Source organism: Podarcis pityusensis (genome assembly GCF_964106645.2).
Source record: "Podarcis pityusensis genome assembly, chromosome: 12".
Lineage (NCBI taxonomy): Eukaryota > Metazoa > Chordata > Lepidosauria > Squamata > Lacertidae > Podarcis > Podarcis pityusensis.
In genome coordinates, this window is record NC_138037.1 from 55,976,444 (window position 1) to 55,996,679 (window position 20,236).

The following is a 20,236-nucleotide window of genomic DNA, read 5'->3' on the forward strand; positions in this document are numbered from 1 at the left end:
GGTCTAGTGATTTCACCTCTGCTATTCCGGCTTAAAAAGTAACACAGGTCCTAACTTCAGATGGAGAGAGGCAGTTCTTGCGGTATTGCGGTCCTGAGCTGTTTAAGGCTTTATAGGTCAAAACTAGCATCTGGTGTGTTTCACAGCATTCCTTTAGAGCACAAATATGTAAGCAAGCGGTAAGACATACTGCTTTGTGGACCATTCCCCACTCCCCACCAGAATATGTAGTTTATCACAAGAGATGTTGGGAGGTGGATTATCTAGACCCATTTTTGTTTGCTTTCATGTCTGTTTCTGCCCCTGAAGCAGCCTTGGTTGCCCTGAAAGTTGACCTCTACTGGGACACAAATGGAAAGTGCATCTGTTGACTTTCATTCATCTCTTGGAGGCTTTTGATACCACTGCCCATAATATCTTGCAGAATCTGCTCTCTTGTAAGAGTTGGAGGTACAGTAATAAGGTGCTTCACATCAACTTGCAGGGATGGTTGCTGCAGTAGAGGAGTTCTTGCTCAACCCCATGGCCTTTACCACCGGGGCCTTGTAAAGACCCCAAGATCTCCTGCAATGATTTTGCAAAGTTTTTTGCAGATAAAATCACACATATTCGGAAGGAGCTAGACACCACCGTGGGAGCGGGGCCGGGGCGGGAGAGTGCTAGAGCTCTGTCTGGTCAAGTTGCATGGAATCAATTTCAATCCGTTACCCCCGAGGATGTGGACAGGCTGCTTGGACGCGTGAAACCAACCACCTGTCTCCTTGATCCTTGCCCATCCTGGCTAATAAAAGCAAGCCGGGAAGGGCTGGGCGATGGGCTCTGCGGGGTGGTGAATGCTTCCCTCTGTGAGGGAACATTCCCAGATCCGCTGAAAGAGGCGGTCATTAAACCGCTTCTTAAAAAACCATCTTTAGACCCAGCCAGTATGGCCAACTATCGCCCAGTCTCAAATCTTCCATTCTTGGGCAAGGTGATTGAGCTCGTGGTTGCTGAACAACTTCAGGCACGCCTGGAGGATGCGGACCATTTGGATCCCTTCCAATCGGGATTCAGGCCTCACCATGGGACTGAAACTGCCTTGGTCGCGCTGGTTGATGATCTCCGGCGAGCTAGGGACAAAGGTGAGAGTTGTTTCCTGGTTCTGCTGGATCTCTCAGCGGCCTTTGATACAATCGACCATAACATCCTTCTGGACCGTCTAGAGAGGCTGGGAGCTGGGAGCACTGTTATACAGTGGTTTCGCTCCTTCCTCCTGGGCCGTGTTCAGAAAGTGGTGGTGGGGGATGAGTGTTCAGACCCCTGGGGCCTCACTTGTGGGGTGCCTCAGGGTTCCGTCCTCTCCCCCATGCTTTTTAACATCTATATGAAGCCGCTGGGAGAGATCATCAGGGGATTTGGACTGGGTGTCCATCAATATGCAGATGATACCCAGCTCTACCTCTCTTTCAAATCAGAACCAGTGAAGGCGGTGAAGGTCCTGTGTGAGTGCCTGGAGGCGGTTGGAGGATGGATGGCGGCTAATGGATTGAAGTTGAATCCTGACAAGACAGAAGTATTGTTTTTGGGGGACAGGGGGCGGGCTGGTGTGGAGGACTCCCTGGTCCGGAATAGGGTAACTGTGCCCCTGAAGGACCAGGTGCGCAGCCTGGGAGTCATTTTGGACTCACAGCTGTCCATGGAGGCGCAGGTCAATTCTGTATCCAGGGCAGCTGTCTACCAACTCCACCTGATACGCAGGCTGAGACCCTACCTGCCCACGGACTGTCTCGCCAGAGTGGTGCATGCTCTAGTTATCTCCCGCTTGGACTACTGCAATGCGCTCTACATGGGGCTACCTTTGAAGGTGACTCGGAAACTACAACTAATCCAGAATGCGGCAGCTAGACTGGTGACTGGGGGCGGCCGCCGAGACCACATAACACCGGTCTTGAAAGACCTACATTGGCTCCCAGTACATTTCCGAGCACAATTCAAAGTGCTGGTGTTGACCTTTAAAGCCCTAAACGGCCTCGGCCCAGTATACCTGAAGGAGCGTCTCCACCCCCATTGTTCTGCCCGGACGCTGAGGTCCAGCGCCAAGGGCCTTCTGGCGGTTCCCTCATTGCAAGAAGCAAAGCTACAGGGAACCAGGCAGAGGGCCTTCTCGGTAGTGGCGCCCGCCCTGTGGAACGCCCTCCCATCAGATGTCAAAGCGATAAATAACTACCTGACATTTAGAAGACATCTTAAGGCAGCCCTGTTCAGGGAAGTTTTTAATCTGTGATATTTTACTGTATTTTTGGTTTCTATGGAAGCCGCCCAGAGTGGCTGGGGAAACCCAGCCAGATGGGCGGGGTACAAATAATAAATTATTATTATTATTATTATTATTATTATTATTATTATTATTATTATGGAGTCCCACAATGTTCCATCTTGTCATCCATGCTCTTTAGCAACTACATGAAGACACTGAGTGAAGTCATCAGGGTATTTGGAGAGCAGTTCCATCAGTGTGCTGAAGACATCCAGGTCTACTTCTCTTTGCCCTATGAGTCAGATGAGGCAGTGCAGGTGCTTGGAGGCTGTGATGTGCTGGATGAGGGTAGGTGGCTCCTAGATGGTGGAGTTGGAGGGGGGAAGCCTATTTTAGATGGAAATAGCAGGTGACTAGTTAGGGGATACTTCTTGATGTAGAACTATCAGCGGAGACACAGGTAATGTCAGTGGCTCAGAGTGTCTTTTTCCAGATCTTGCTGGTTCACCAGCTACAGCCTTCCTGGCCAGAGATAACCTGGCCAGAGTGATCCATACTCTATCTCCAGTGGTTGTTGTTGTTGTTGGTTTACATACATTATACACACACTCAAACACACACACACACACACACACACTGTTGATAAAAATAAACACAAAGTAATTCACAAAACAAATATCATCTATCTTCAAACATAAGAAAATGATGGTCTAAAATAATCTCTAATTTGGGGTTGGGTTATTGTAATGTACCATGTGTGAGGCTGCCTTTAAAAACAACCTGAAAACTGAAACTGGTAAAGAATGCAGATTGTCTGGTGCAACTAGCAGGCATCATGTAACACCAATCTTCAAAGAACTTCACTGGTTACCAATGTGCTTCCAGGAGGTGTTCTCAAGGTGCTAGTGCTGACCTGTAGGGCCCTAAATGACTTGGGACTTAATTCTTGGGACCTAAAGGGGCACCTCTCCCCCTGTGTCAGCATGCTGGATGTCTCAGATCTGATGAAGAGGCCTTTCTCGTGATCCTTTTATCTTGGGGATGGGAGGCAACTGGTTTCCCCACCATTTCAGTATTTCATTCCCCACTGAGTCAAGAAGGAAATGGGACAGCGAGGGGGCTTGAGAGGTAAGCTTACATCCATATGGAAAAATGCTTTGACACAAAGGTTGGAGGTTAAAAGTTTAAATGCTCATGACAGAGATGACAGCATTCCCTTTTTGGTCAGTAACTTCAAAGAGAATGTCTTTTCTTAATGCCACTATTGTAGCTTTTTGAAAACCCACTGAAATTCTAGTGTGTTTATTGCACACTAAAAGCATTTTTTTAAAGGACTCCTTGTTGCAATTGTTTCACAACTGCATACAAAGCACAGATGAAGACTTATTTAAAAAACCTACTGAAAATCTACAGTTAAGTCGATTGCATCAGTTTAGGTACTCTTTCTTCATATGATATATTTAGCGACATATTTTAAATTAACCCCCCTTAATAGTAAACGTCTGGTCTCAAAATCACACAAAAGGCTATATGCTAATTTTTTCCTAATTTGAACAGCACTTGAAAAGTATTACAGTGGTACCTCGCAAGACGAATGCCTCGCAAGACGAAAAACGCGCAAGACGAAAGAGTTTTCCGTTTTTTGAGTCGTTCCGCAAGACGAATTTCCCTATGGGCTTGCTTCGCAAGACGAAACGTCTTGCGAGTTCTTGCGAGTTTGTTTCCTTTTTCTTAAAGCCGCTAAGCCGTTAATAGCCGCTAAGCCGCTAACAGCCGTGCTTCGCAAGACGAAAAAACCGCAAGACGAGGAGACTCACGGAACGGATTAATTTCGTCTTGCGAGGCACCACTGTATTATTAAGTTATCCAAACTTTCCCCAGCCCCAAGTATATAGTTCACACACACACACACACACACACACACACACACTTTGTCAATACAGAATTGAACAGCAACCCTCTTGGTAATAATTGCCCCAGGAAATTCCAGTATCTGTTGTTTACGGTCCTTTCTCCGATCTCTACAGGAACATCTGGAAAGTTTGTCTAAGGCCATTAATGGAGAGGGTTGAAATGTGAGGGTAACTATGCCCTACAGCCACAGAAGGCGCTGTAACCTTCCAAACTCTTTTGTTGCAGTCGGGGCAGATGAAGGCGTCCGGTTGTGGCCCTTCTTCTCTCTGCGCTCCTCCCAGTGCTCATTCCTCCTCTGGTCACTGCCATGAATACATTGCCTGACTGTCTCCAGGCACTGCAGTCATCTGCAAGGGATTCCCTCATGACAGGGTTGATCCTGCCAGCCTTCACGTCATGTTTGCAGAGATCTTTGTAACACAGAGTTGGTCTGCCGAGGAGCCTGGTGACTGAATCCAGCTCCCCAAAGAGCCCATCCTTGGGGATCCTGCCATCTTCCCTTCTGTGGACATATGAGGGGGGAAATGGCTGTTTTTGCTAGGGCTCGTGTTTGCACAACTGACATTTAAATCCTTGTTTTAAACCGTAGAAATGATGGAGGTTTTTCGTGGTGGCCCTGCCGTTCTAGGAACAACACTGAAGAATTCCCAATATGAAGAACATTTGATGATGGTGATTTAATTTCTACACCACTTAATATATTAAAAAATACATCTAAGTGGTGTACAGAAAACTGAAGGAACAACAAACAACTTGAACAAAAATATTACAAGAATGCACAGTTACATATAAAACACTTACATTAATGCAACGTTACTAGAATATATATACATTCTTACAAGGCGGCTCGCAAGGAACTGTGGCAGTTATCTGTTTATTATTATTTAAACAGTTCCCTTAACTGCTCTTCCCTGAGGTAAGCTGTGGCCAAATTGTTTTCCTTCCCTTCCCCAAGCAGATATGCAGGGGGCATATTTGAACAGTGCTATGGTTTACTTTAGGGCCTATTTAAATACCTTCTGCCATATATTTCAAACAAACAGTTCACTTCATTAGAAAGGCAAACAGTTTAGCCTTAGACTACTAGCACTTCAGAAGAACCACACTGGGCAGACAAAACCTTCTGCCCTGTGTAAACACTGCCTTGTCTTCAGCTCTAAGCTGCAACCATGTGGAACTTCACTTCAAAAAGCCTTTTTACAAATACTTCACACATCCATTTGTTAAGTAAGTGATAACCCTGAAGAGATTATCTGCCGGGGCTGAAATCCTCTGCTGATTATCAGTGCTTTTATGTGAGCTAAGAAAGGAAATCGGGACAGTTCACTCTCATATATTAGCTGGATGCAGAACAATAAAATTAGTGGCATTACAAGTACATGGAATGGATTAATCTGCAAAAGAATTGCATAGGTCTTATAGAAAGGAAAAGTACTAGTGTGGACATTAGTTCCTGGTCTTCAGTTAGGAAATATTATGGACTTGGTCAAAAGCTAGTTTTTCTGGTCGACTGGGATAGACTGGTGGAACCATTCTCTAACTAGAATCTTAAAAAGCCTCAAGTTAAGCAAGTCCTCTGATATATAATGAACTAAAAAAGGTATTTAAATATACCTTCTTGAAGAAACCAGAGGCCTTCCTCCTGGGCATAGTCGGCCAATCGGTGTTAAAAAAGGTGTCAGGGAACTGACATCGGAGCGGGAGGCTCAGGGGAGGCTCCTAGATGATGCTGGAGAAGGACCCAGCAGCAGGGGGAGAAGCAGCTCAGTGGAGGGGGAAGCATTTAAGCGCAACACCAGGAACAAAAGTGGGCAGATGGGGAAATCGGAGAGAGGGCTCCCGGACTCTTCACTGGAACTCAGTGAGGAGGGGACAGGTCCTCCGCTACCCACGCCCTCCCTGCGCAGAAGGCTCCCGCGCAGTGAGAGGAGGAGGAGACTGGGTGTCAAACAACTCTTATGTTGGAAGAGATTCAAGAAACGCCCACTGACGGATTCTGCCAGTGACTGAGACAGTCATGATTAGAAAGGGCTGTGCAGTCAGAAAGGTTTAACAAGGCAAATTAGCCTAGAGAGGCACCAGTTTACGCACGAGTAACTCATACTCATCACAAAAAGGATAGAACTTTTTTTATGTATGCTACAACAGCAGCAAGAATACTCATTGCAAAGCATTGGAAGACACAAGATCTACCCACACTGGAGGAATGGCAGATGAAATTAATGGACTATATGGAATTGGCAGAAATGACTGACAGAATCCGTGACCAGGGAGAAGAGTTGGTGGAAGAAGATTGGAAGAAATTTAAAGACTACTTACAGAAATATTGCAAAATAAATGAATGTTAGAATGATGTTGGATTGAAGTTAAGTGGTTTCTAGCTGTATAGGTACAAAAGAATATGGAAAAATTGGTTTTTAATTTGTAAAAATCTAATGTTACAATATATCAAGATTAAGGATTAGGATTAAAAAGGAGGGAAAGGAATTGTTGGATTAACAAATTGAATTGGAATACAAAAGAGGGAGGTATGAGGAGGTCCAGGAAACAAGTAAACGTAAAAGAAGTGAGGAAAAGATGGAATTGTTTTTAACTGTTTCTTTTTTGTTTTTCTACTTTGTATCTTTCCTTTTATTGTTAATTTTTTTATTATTATAAATGTGATATTTTTTTCTTTTGAAACTTTAATAAATATTATTCTAAAAAAAACAAGTTAAGCAAGTCCTCATATGCTAACTTTCAAAGCATGTTACCTACATGGTCAACAACCTACAAACCCCAAGTAACATTGCCTTAAGAGTTTCAAATCTTGTGATTTCCAAGTCCATTTTACAATTTGGCTAATTCCATGCTTTTTAAAGCAGTAAGAAACTCAAGGCTTTTTTAAAATAACTGCAAAACAAAACAAAAAGAGAGAACGAACGCAACAAGTCCAGTTTCTTGCTGCTCTGCATCCACCACATGAATGCAAAACAGCATACAAATCACATTAAATAGATGTATCTAAAAATGAAAATCAGCCGTGGCCCAGCAGACCACTATTGCTGGCCCCACTATTTCCTCCAGGGAAAATCTGTTGTTTACCATCTCAGTTTACAGAAGCAAACTAACAAAAAATATTAGATCCATAAAGTCAATTAAACAAGCAATCCCCCCCCAAAAAAACTGTGAACAGTTTGCTCCCCCCCCCCCGCGCCCCAAACTGGGCTGCTATCCTTGAGTGGCAGAATGCACTGCTGGTTTGACCCGTTCTCTAACTAACATCTTCCTTGCAGTCATTCCAGAGCCTGCTCTTTCTTCTTCAAGGCCTTTAAAGACACCATATTCACTGCTTTTTTGTTTGTTTGTTTGTTTCGAAATCATTAATACAGTTCACAATTCGCAAAATATTTTTCCCCAGGAAAAAAGCAGAAAATTGGCAATCAGGATAAAATTGCAGTTAAATAAAAACGGATTAATACCTGAGAAAGGAACCTAAGCTGACAATATTTCAGTTAGAAAATACAACCAAACAAGTGGGGGGGAGAGAGAGGAAGGTCTATTTGCACCCTAAACAGACATGCAGGCCTCCTACTGACACTTTTGGGAGTTCCAGTTGCCTACCAAAAAGAGAATTCACTCTTAAGAGAGCACAGCATTTCAAAAAGAGTGAACTTGCTGTCACTCCCTGCTGCTTCTACCGCTTTCTGTCAGAGATGGAGAAAAGTTTTGATCAAAATATCAGTACTTGTAGCTGTAAGACTTTTTGGTAGACGTAACTGGTCATTTTCATAGTGTCAAAGTGTATTGATCTGAAGAGAGTTGTTGCCCAAACCTTAAAACACAGAAAAACCTGAAGACAGTCCGAAAGCATAAACAAATGTGCTTTGATAGTCTTCCAGTTCTGCTAAAGAGACAGCAAGTTTGCAGGTGCATGCCTATCAGCAAAATATTCAAAAATAAAAATGTAACAATAAATAGTGTCTCAAACTGTTAGACTATGTAGAAATCAAAGATTACCAGAGTTTGACAATCAAATGGGTGCATTACTTCCCTGTTTAACTACCCCCTTTGTGTCGCTCTAAGTTTGAGTCAAAAGACCACTCAAGAACAAGAACACTCAAAATGTTCATCATGGTGAGTATCCAGCCTCCTCTGGTGAGCATGATGAACCCAGACATCCTCCAAACCTTGAAGTTGGAACCAGAGATCATCTCAGCAGTTGTGCAGCACTTCTGAGGTGCTTGGAGCGCCTACAAAATGCAGCAATGACTGTAGGAATCATTCCTTGCCCTGTTTCTGAGCCTGAAATTATCCACATTGCATAGCAGCGTTCGGAATTTGCCATGTGCCAGGCACATTTTCCACCTGGCTATCGGCCACTTGTGACCAAGTGAAGATGCCTGAATGCCAGGATGGCGCCTGACATCAGCATCTGGAGGTGCATGCCTGGGATCACTGGCCTTCCATTTTGGCGACTGTAGCCCTGGTGTAAGGAGCCATTTGGAGCCTGGCTCATCAATCTGAGTTTCTAACACTCTTGCTCAGTGCTCTGAATGTACTCCAAGCACCTTAGAAGCATAGCATGACTGCAAGGTCAATCTTTGCACTTTGCCTTGCTCCAGCTTCACAAGACGAGCTAAATCCTACTCAGAGTAAACCCACTGAAATTAATGAACCTAGCTTAGTGATGTTTATTAAATTCAGTGGGGGGTTTTCCGAGTAGGTCTGGCATTGAATACCAACCCAAAAAACTTGCGCTGCTTCCATATTTGGTGTGTCACTCCTCAACTTACTTGCTGGTTGAGGCTGGTTGAGGCTCAATGGCCTTGCAATGCCTAAACCAGAGCTTTCCAAATTTTTCATGTTGGTGACACACTTTTTAGACATGCATCATTTTGTGACACAGCAATTTAGTTTTACTAGCAAACCGGAGGTTAAACTAACCCTTTATAAGAGTGTGGGAGCGTTCATGCAACACACCTGCACACTGCAGCCGACACACTAACGTGTCGCAACACACAGTTTGGAAAGCTCTGGCCTAAATAGACTTCCTGTTTGACTGACAATTGGAGTCTGGATGCTATTGGCCGTTCTAAGCAGCACAGGGTTACTGGGCTTGAACCTCATTATTTCCCCCACAGTTTGGTTTTGTATTAGTAATAAAAAATGAGCTACAATACTTCCATCTATTATGAACCTCAAATTCCCTTCCAGCTCTCCAATTCTATGATTCTATGAAATAGTTCATGTTCTGGAAGGTGCAGATAAATGCATTCATGATATTTTAAATCCTTGTGCCCTATCCTGGGACCTCAGGGTGAAAGGCAGGTAAAACAACAACAACAACAACAACAACAACAACAACAACTTCTATGCACATAATAACTGGGATACATTTGCACTAAAGAAAAAATTCCAAAAGTAGGAAACCCAGGTGTCTGATATCAGGTAAAAGTTGTGAAATTTCCTATAAAAACTCATATGAGTGGGACCTCAATCATTTCCCTAATTACAAGGGGAAGCCATGATTTATGTATGTGGATGCTCCTGACAAAGTATGCCATATCAAGTGGCCAATGCAAAAAGGAAAAAGGAAGAAGGAAAAGTGAAATACCACAAGAATGCTGAAACTGCATTGAAGCCAATTGGGGGGGGGGGAGTGGTGATAGCATTTATGATCAGCATTTATGACCCCCGCTTGTTGCTGGACTGGTTACAGACCTGACAGGCAGTGAATGCACAGGGGGAGGCGCCGAGGAAGGGTAGCAAAAAGAGAAAAGAAAGTGGCACTTGAATCCTAGATAAAGAGCATGAGGGAAGTTGGCTGCTTGCCAGGATCATTTTTCTGAATGGAAGGGTATGAAATAGACACTTCCTTAGATTTCCAGGGAGAAAAGCCACAACTTGAACATCAGGAAAGCGACTTCACAGATATATTACTTGGTCATTTTTCATACTTTTTATTCATATTCATAGAATTATTATTTATTTCCCATAGGTTCCTTTAGAAATGGGTGGGGGAAGAGAACAAAGCCATAATATCCTGAAGGCATTCCATCTTTATACACAGTTATAAATAATCTGCACCAGCATCTTTCTCCGCAATATTAGAATACAGTACTTGCAAAACAGGGTAACATCATGATTTGGGAGAGAGTACATTGTTGGCACCCTTTATCCTAAAGCGCTGGTTGCCAAAGTATTAGCATGCCTAGTATTTGGGTTTGGGCCACAAAAATGTTCATGTATTTAAAAGAATAGTGCAAGTCCTTTTCAGTGAAACTCTTATCTTGAGTTATTTTCACATGTGACATTTTCCACCATTTTCCACATGTGTAAACAAATGAAAAAGTTAACTGACAAAAGGTGCATTCAGATTTGTGAATGGCTGTCTTTAGCTTTCACCAGTGATACACACCAGATTGAAAAGTGTGCTTAATATCACTTGAGAAAACTCCCCTCAGTGCCACTTTCATGTTCAGATTCCATTTTACTCTAATTATGCAACATGAAGCCGCCTGGATATATAATGTATATACACAGGGGAATCAAGAACAGAAATGTGTAGAAATCTAGACATCGCAGGAAAAGTCCGGGAATCACGCACGCCTCACTGGGAAATGCTGAATGAATTGGATGTTATGCAGGATTGACGTGGGCACAACCTGAACAGTTCCAGAAATCAGATAGGTATTTTCTCTCCTGTATTTGGACTTCATTATCAGTCATATCTTACCCATGAGGAGATGCCACAGCTCTGTGGCAGCAGGCAGATTTCATTGCAAGCGTCAATCCCTGTCATAACCAGTTGAAAACAATCACAGACAGAAGATCTCAGAGAGCCTGGAAAGCAGCACGGGCTAGATTGGGATGGGGAAATTTTACAGCTCAAGGGCCACACTGTTGTTGTTGTTGTTGTTGTTGTTGTTGTTGTTGTTGTTTATATGATTTATATACCGTCCCGTATCAAAAGATCCAAGGGTGGTGTACAACATTAAGATCACATTACCGTATATGGAGCAGAATAATAAAAGCATAATAAAATGCATAATGATCAGACAACCATAATAACAGTCTCCCCACTCTTAAAAGGCCATAGTTTATTTAATAGCCAAAGGCCTGAGTAAAGAAGAATGTTTTTGCCTGGTGCCTAGATGCATGTAATGAAGCTACCAGGCGAGCCTCTTTGGGGAGAGCATTCCACAGATTGGGAGCCCCAACCCAAAAGGCCTGTTCATGTGTTGCCATCCTCCAAACCTCTTGGGAAAGAAGGACATGGAGAAGACCCTCCATTCCTTTACCAAGGCAAGACAACGGCCGAGCACATCCACTGCCATGCTCACAGGTGTAAAAGAGAAGTGGAGCTGTGCGTCACCAGCACACTCTAAAACTCTGGGTGACTCCACTCAGCAGCTTCATATAGATATTAAACAACATGGGGGATAGAATTGAGCCCTAAGGGACCCCACATTGAAGCCCCTATGGTTCTGAAAAGCAGCCCCCAAGCATCACCCGCTGAAGACAACCATCCTAGTAGGACCAGAACCACTGCAAAGCAATGCCACCCACCCACAACTCAGATAGTCTCTCCATGAGGATACAGGGATCAACGGCACTGAAAGCTGCCAAGAGGTCAAGGAGGATTAACAGACATCCTCATATAAGGATTGACGGACATCATCATATAAGGCAGCCAGGGCAGTCTCTTTGCCAAAACCAGGCCAAAACCCCGCTTGAAATGGATCCAGAAAATCAGTCTCCTCCAAGAGACTTTGTGGGCAACATTTCTGATGTCGCATGCCACTGGTGGATGAGGCCAGAGGCAAAAGGGGGCAGAACAAGAGGCCAGCATGGGTGGGTCAATGGATGTAGCAATCCACATCATGGATAGGCAAACTAAGGCCCGGGGGCCGGATCCAGCCCAATCGCCTTCTAAATCAGCATGTTTTTAAATGAGTAGAATGTGTCCTTTTATTTAAAATGCATCTCTGGGTTATTTGTGGGGCGCAGAAATTTGTTTTCTTTCTTTTTTTCCAAAATATAGTCCGGCCCCCCACAAGGTCTGAGGGACAGTGGACCGGCCCCCTTCTGAAAAGGTTTCCTGACCCCTGCTCTACGTTGTCACACAAAAGCCAGACATTTCCACAGATTCCTACACAGATATCTCCATCCTTTATCCAGGTAAGCAAGAGGCATTGTCTCAGTTCAAGGACACATTCAAGGCAAGGAACATATTTTTTTCTACTGTCCAACCAGCTATGCAAACGTTTGCTGTCCCCCTTTTTGGGTAATCTAACATTATATTCTATCCACTTGACATTTACCTGAAACTACAAGGGTGGCTGAGTTTTTGTCAATAGTACAGTGGTACCTCTAGTTATGAACTTAATTCGTTCTGGAGGTCTGTTCTTAACCAGAAACTGCTCTTAACTAGAGGTGTGCTTTCGCTGATGGGGCCTCTTGCACCGCCGACACATGATTTCTGTTCTCATCCTGGGGCAAAGTTCTCAACCCAAGGTAATTCTTCCAGGTTAGTGGAGTTTGTAACCCGAAGTGTTTGTAAACCAAGGTGTTTGCAACTCGAGGTACCACTGTATCTCTTAGAGTGGCGAATGACACTATTTAGTGGGAAGAAAATCCAATGAAAATCCTCATTATTACATTTTTTACATGGCTGTTTATTTGTATAAATTTTACCATTTTACATATGGATATTTTATGATAGCCTATATTTGTAATAGGGACGCGGGTGGCGCTGTGGGTTAAACCACTGAGCCTAGGACTTGCCGGTCAGAAGGTCGCCGGTTCGAATCCCCACGACGGGGTGAGCTCCCTTGCTCGGTCCCTGCTCCTGCCAACCTAGCAGTTCGAAAGCACATCAAAGTGCAAGTAGATAAATAGCTCCGGTGGGAAGGTAAACGGCGTTTCCGTGCACTGCTCTGGTTCACCAGAAGCGGCTTAGTCCTGCTGGCCACATGACCCAGAAGCTGTATGCCGGCTCCCTCAGCCAATAAAGCGAGATGAGCGCCGCAACCCCAGAGTCAGTCACGACTGGACCTAATGGTCAGGGGTCCTTTACCCTTTACCTTTATATTTGTAATGCCTAATTAAGGTTTGGCGAAGGAAGGAAGGAAGTAGATACATTCCAGGCAGTCAAAAACACTGGAGGAGAGTATGGAGCAAGGACAGTGAAGGGTTTGGCCTGGGCAGAGACCTGAGGGCCAGACAGAGAAGCTAGAGGGCCATATCAGAACCCTGGGCCTGGTTATCCCAACGCCTGGTCTGGATGGATGTTTATACAAGGCAGCTTCATAGGGTCAGGAATAAATCCAGAGGTTGCCCATGAGTCATAAGCTCTACAAAGCCCCCTTATATGGAATCCAACATCAAGCCTGGTACTGTTTTCACTCTGATCAGATGAAGCTCTCAAGGAGCATTTGTGATGGGAAGAAACAGAGAGAGTAAAGGTAAAATATTCACTTAAGGCTTTTGTTCTGATGCTCCGTTCAGGCAGGACAGCCTTCATCTCACTCCTCAAAGGGCACTGCATCAGATGTCTCAACTAGCATTTGTTTCAAGTTTACAACTGCCAAAGATATATCAGCTAAAGCTGATTTCAAAATAATTTGGGGAGTTCCTCCTCAGACAAAATAATTCAGGCACGGGGGCGGGGGGGCGGCCAAGCCGTTTAGCTAAAACTGGAGCATTTCCCTGGAGTGTTTGCACATTTTTATTTCAAATATATTTTATGGCAGATGACATTCAAACAAACATAACAAAGTATAATTGAAAATGAATGTTCACTATAACAAATCAAGTACAAAAAAAAGTTTACTTACAGTACTTTATAGAATTCAAAGCAGGGGCCGAATCTGGGGGAGAAAAACACACAGAACATTACAATTTTATTTTTAAAGAAACCTTGGCACCTAATTCATTAAAGAGGCATCGTGATTTTTTGAATGCATTTATTTCCATCAGTTATTGGCTTCATCTGCAAAACTGATATTTAGTTCAGGACACCAGCTTCCTAAACTGCCACTCTTTTGCACCAGTGAAATCAGTTTACATCATTTCTTACATGCATCAGCTGTTGTGCTAGAAAACAAATAAGAACAGGAGGATCCGTTTTAAAAGCCAATGACTTATAGATATATAATCAGTACAGTACTTTCCTCTCCCTTAGTAACTAGGATGGGGTGGGGGGAGCTGAGAAAGTACCGCCTTCTCTTCCCTATTGCAAAAAGTAAGATATACCTACTACACAGCCGCCTCTTCAGGGTCTTGCAGAATGATCCTAAACTTGTTTACTATAAGCATGTTTACTGCACTATCCTAAATTTATTCACAGAATTTAAATGGCGGCCTAGGACTGCCGCCTTAGTCTAGCTCCAACCTACAATGTGCAGTGCATTCTTATGGGTGTCTTTTCAAAAGTAAGTCCATTTGAGTTTAGTGGGACTTAATCCCAGATAAGTCGGTATAGATAGGATTGTAACTTTAGGATGATGCCACATATTGCACAACAACAGATCTGGGCTTGGACCAGGTGCCAACTCAAGAAGAGGTCATGACGGGCAGTAATTTACACATTATAAATAAATAAATAAATAAATAAATAAATAAGCAAGCAATTTAAATAAATAAATGTTTTTTTCAAACACATTTGTTTTCTGCAGTTTTTTGCACATATCTGTAAAGCTTCTTTGTGAAGCACCATGATTCTGATCAGAAAGAAAAGGCAACTGAATTAAGAGCAGCAGGAGAAGTAAAGAGAAAAATCAATAGTTGCTTTCAAATATTTTCTAATTACTGGGAAATTTAGCCTTCATATTTATTTAAGGGTGAAATGCTGATCAAGTTAAAATTAATCAGAAAGTGCCAACTGACAGCAGCACAGGACTGAGATTTCACACTAAAGTAGTAACAAGATTTTTGAACCCTTTTTTCTCACTGATGTCCAACTCTGGGCTCATGAACCTACTTTTCTCCAATAAAGAAGGTTAACTGTGAACAACTTATTTAGAAATGCCAGGACACTTATCCTTTTCCATTCATAACCTACTTATCATAATACTTAGTCCAAGAAGGAAGCGGGCTCTCTTCTGTATTTATTTCTCAATTCAATCAACTCAAAATGCATTTTGTAAGTCTCTCCCCTCACCCTGTTTAATTCCCAGTGCTTCCAACTAACCTGGACACAGCATGGGATGTGTCTGCAGCTACCAGCAATTACACCTGCAGTTAAAATTTTGGATACTAGATTCTGCTCCCTGACTAAATCATGCAAATTTACATAATAATTCTTATTCTGCGTGTTTTATTCTGGTTTGGCTAACCGTGGCGTGAGGCAATGACCTATGCAGGGCACTAAAACCTGCCTTCCACAGGCCATATTCTGCCCAAGGACTGGCAGCTATCACCTTGCCCACAGATCTCCACCTCTAGTACCTGTTGGAACATTTATTTTTGAGGCTGCAAAGGCACCAGGACAAGACCATCCTCCAGACATTTTACAGAGTGACACTTTCTTCACAGTTGTTCGATCTTACTAATAATTTTGGTACTCAGCTATATATACTCAAATACAACATTCCAACAATTTTGAATGGTGTGCATGTATAAAATTTGGTCTTTTTTTTAAAATATAGAAATGGGACCCCTGAAAGGACTGATATAGTTTTATCTGTGAACTTCAGACTAGAGAAGTAAAAAGAAACAACTTACACGTGATGTTTAAAACAAACCTCATACCAGAAACGTACCTGTCCTACTCAATACTTCCAATTATGCACCAATAAGTGTCAAGGTTTCACAGAACACAATCTTGTCTATTTGAAGGGCACACTTGAATGCATGGCTTTCCTGTCAGCCTTGCCGAGGCACCCAAACGATACACACAGAACTGTATGACAGAACCTTTCAGTCGACAAGCAGTTTTACATGTTGGCATCAAGCGTCTCAGGTAACTGCATGGAGAAGAAAGGTTTGCCAGTGACATCACTCAGATACTAATTGAAACCTCCATAAACAACAAACACCTCAGGATCTGACATGGCGTGAGCTTTCCTTGGATAAGCAACCTTGTACAGCAACAGGCTGCAGTTGCAAGAGATTTTCAAGCATTCAGAAACATTAGCAGCAATGAAAAAGCTTATAAGGATAAATGATTTCAGAGACTTAGAAATGATGCATTTTGATTGCTGAGTCCCAAGACTGGGTAGATTCTGTCCCCAGCGACAGCTAAACCACAGTTATGGCAATGTTTCTCTATAAGGGCACGTGCAAGTTCTCATCAGGCACGCAACGAAGGCATTCTGCTAGGGGCAACAACTGATACAGGTCTTTAGAGAGTTCAGAGAGCTTCACATACACAGCTGCCTTTAAAGCAGCTCAATATTATTATTTTCATATGAAGTTGTTGGTTTTAAAAACTGTGTGCAGCCACTTTGAAGTCTATTGAAAAGCAATATGCACATTTTAAAAACAGGTCATTAAATAAGCGCTGCTGGGTCAAGGAGCAAAGGTTTGCCTACGAGAACCACCTAGTGAGTTAATGCCTGCGGATAAGCAATTGTATCCCCTCTTATCCAAGGGTTTTTTGAATACATACTATTTGATATTTTCTACTTGTCATTCCAATCATATGACTCCTTTGTGCTGCTCTCTTCAATGGCTCCTTCTCACTTTAGGTCTCCAATTTAAGATTCTTGCACTTACTTTCAAATATCTCCAGGGTCTTGCCCCTTTATATCTATCTTTTCTTCTGCTCAGTCTCTCTGTTCTTCCTTGGACCTTCACTCCGTATAGACAAGCCTTCTAGATCAGCCATGTTTATCCTCTCTGTTTCCTGTCTAAATTCCTTTTCCATTTCCCATCACTGTAAAGCCCCTCTACCCAGGATCAAACTCTTCTCATGTTGTTTTTTAAAAAAATTAAAATATCTCCTTATAAAATATCTGGTCACTTTGTTTTATCCTGGCTGACTTTAAAAACGACAACTATTTCTACTTTTCTTTCCCCTTCCTCCTAATGTGTTTCTTATCCATATAATGCAAGACTGTGCACAAGGTCGGAGTTACTTTTAAAGTCTAGCAATTTGAGGCAGCATCACCACAGCTTGGATCCCAATTTCCCTTCCATGAACAAAACACATTATTTCCGAAATAGGAATTCCCTCCCTCCCTCTTCCCTCTGCAACTGCCCCATGCCCCCCATCCTCAAGATCTGCTTGAGGGTTTAGGGAAACTTTGGAAATGGGGCAGGAGATGTTGCGGGAGCCGCAGATGCAAGGAAGAGTCAGAACTTCCTAGAAACAGCTTAGAGCAGGGGTCAGCAAACGTTTTCAGCAGGGGGCCGGTCCACCGTCCCTCAGACCATGTGGGGGGCTGGACTATATTTTGGAGAGAGAAAAATGAACGAATTCCTGTGCCCCACAAATAGCCCAGAGGTGCATTTTAAATAAAAGGGCACATTCTACTCATGTAAAAACACACTGATTCCTGGACCGTCTGCGGACTGGATTTAGAAGGCGATTGGGCCGCATCCGGCCCCCGGGCCTTAGTTTGCCTACCCATGACTTAGAAGAACTATTATTTCTTCCATTATTTTGATTATGAGGGTGATGGTGATGAGAACAACAACTCCAATAATGACAGAATCATAGAGCTGTAGAGTTGGAAATGAACCCCAAGGGTCAAGCAGTCCAACCCTCTGCAATGCAGGAATCTCAGCTAAAGCATCCATTACAGAAGACTGCCCAACCTCTGCTTAAAAACCTCCAAGGGAGGCCATTCCACTGTTGGAAAACTCTTACTATCAGAAAGCTTTTCCCGATGTTTAGTCAAAATCTCCTTTCTTGTAACTTGAAGCCACTGGTGCCAGAGCAGGAGAAAACAAGCTTGTTCCCTCTTCCATGTGACAGCCCCTGAGATATTTGAAGATGTCTATCATATTTCCTCTCAGTCTCCTCTTTTCCAGGCTGAACATACGCAGCTCCTTCAACCGTTCTTCACTAGGCTTGGTCTCCTGACCCTTTATCATCCTGGTTTCCCTCCTCTGCACACGTACCAGCTTGTCAATATTCTTAAACTGTGGGGCCCAGAATTGTACACAGTATTCTAGCTGTGGTCTGACCGAGGCAGAATAGAGTGGTGCTATTACCTATTTTTGAGAAATCCTTGCTGGGTCTTAGTAATCACAACATCCTTAATAAAAGTAAGTCAACAAATGTTCTGTGCCGTATGATTTTTTAAGTCCATATTAAACATATTCAGTTCCTTTCCTCATGAGATCTGCAATCTAGGCTTTTTGTCATGTTTTTAGCTTACCCATGAGAAATGTGTGACTGCCACTGAAAATGGCAGCCCAGTATTGCTTCCTTTGTCCTCTGGAGATATCTGGCAATACGAAATGCACAATATGGTCTCAGGATCCTTTGGGTTTCCCTGCCCCAGTGGTGAAGAGAGGATAAGGAAACTCAGAGGAATTATTATGCTTCACATTTTGTATTACCAGACAGCAGCAGGAGAGGGAAGAGTGGGGTTGCCATTTTCAGCATCAACCTTGCAACTCTCACAACATTTTGTTCTGGGTCTCTATTTCACATTTAAGAGGGAAGAAGCGTAGAATATTTTATCAGCTCTGATGTGTTCCCACTGACACCAAAGGTTCCTGTCATTCTTATGTGCTTAGCCAAGAAGCCCCAAGAAGAAAACATGAAAAAAGGCCCTGGAGATTCATTTATGTACATGTTGCTGGGTATCTAGAAAGCCTAATCCTCTTATCTCTTGTTCCCATGTAATTCCTCTGGTTTTGGAACAGTATTAGGACTGGAGAGTTTTTCTGGTAGACATGAAGGAGCTGCTCATGGTCTGCAATTTCATTTTATTCCCAAGAATGCTGAAACCTAAAATTCCCAGCCATTATGGACAAACTATACAGAACTATGTCCTGTGTGGCTAGGCTACTTTGGGGCTGAGAACTAATTAACTAAAGAGATAATCAGTTCCAGGCCAACAAACACAAGTTGCATATATTCTTTACTACAGAGGGGAGACTGTATGCCGTTACAGAGCTACAGTTTCGGGTAAGCAGTTAAGAGCTTGAAAGGATATTTAACACTTCTTTCATTTATGCATATAAGCTTTCAAGTTTTTAAAAAAATGGATGTTAAGTACAATATGAACTGCTATTTGCTATGTCCCTAGACTTGGTCTCCTAACGCAACCATTCATCAAAATACAACATGTTTCTTGCCTGACGGGAGTGTCTTGTTCAATCAAAGGAAAACTACTGACAATCTTTTAAATATCCAATTCTAAACAATACCTACAGCAAGAGGCCTGATTTTGATTTATTGAATAATTTGACTAGAAAACACCTGTAGTCGCAACTACATTACGTGCAATCACTTCCATTTCTTTGTTGCACACATTCAAAAAAATACCAAAATAAAAATTGACAGCATAGTTATACTGCTCTGTTCCAGCACTACACAATGGATATTAAATTGTGTGTGCTTAAAGCATGGGTTACATATCACATTTCATTGATTTTCATAAGCAGCAAGACTCATCCACCAATGGCTACCAAAAGAATGTAAAAACACATTTTTTTAAAATCCTGATTAGGGAATAACAGAAAAATGTGTATCAGTCTTCTGTTTCCACTACATTTCTAACACAAATGCTTCACAAATTGTTATGCAGCAATTTGTGCACAGTTAGTTCTTTCTTTAATCAAGAAATCTGCCTGATTTTGAGCTTATTTCCCAAAGGCTAGGAGTGAAGGTTATTCCATTAGGCCTTTGGGGAGTAGCAATCTAATACGTTTCTGAATTATTCCAGACTGAGCTGAGCTGAACATGAGAACAAAGCCTGGATTCCACTGCAAGAGAAGACCAGCCTAACTCCCAGCTGGGAAGATTTAGGGAGAGATTTATATACATACAAACACTGGAGAAATTTTCCAAGTAATTGCGTGTATTTGCCCACTGTTGCCAGAGACTGTAAACTAATGTTTATTAAAACACATCAGCAAGGTGCTGCCTTTGTTATCCATCTCCCAGGTTCTTCACGTAGGTCATTAGAAAAAAATCTCATT

The 20,236-nt window shown here is 42.7% G+C and overlaps 1 protein-coding gene across 4 annotated transcripts in view; it reads right to left on the minus strand.

Moving 5' to 3' along the window:
• GLI3 (GLI family zinc finger 3) overlaps positions 1-20,236 on the minus strand; it is a 237,073-nt gene that overhangs the window by 118,126 nt on the left and 98,711 nt on the right. For all 4 annotated transcript variants that reach the window (XM_080975700.1, XM_080975698.1, XM_080975699.1 and 1 more), the window contains one exon: positions 13,972-14,004. In XM_080975700.1, coding sequence (XP_080831826.1) covers positions 13,972-14,004 — 33 coding nt within the window. The remainder of the gene's footprint in view (positions 1-13,971; positions 14,005-20,236) is intronic.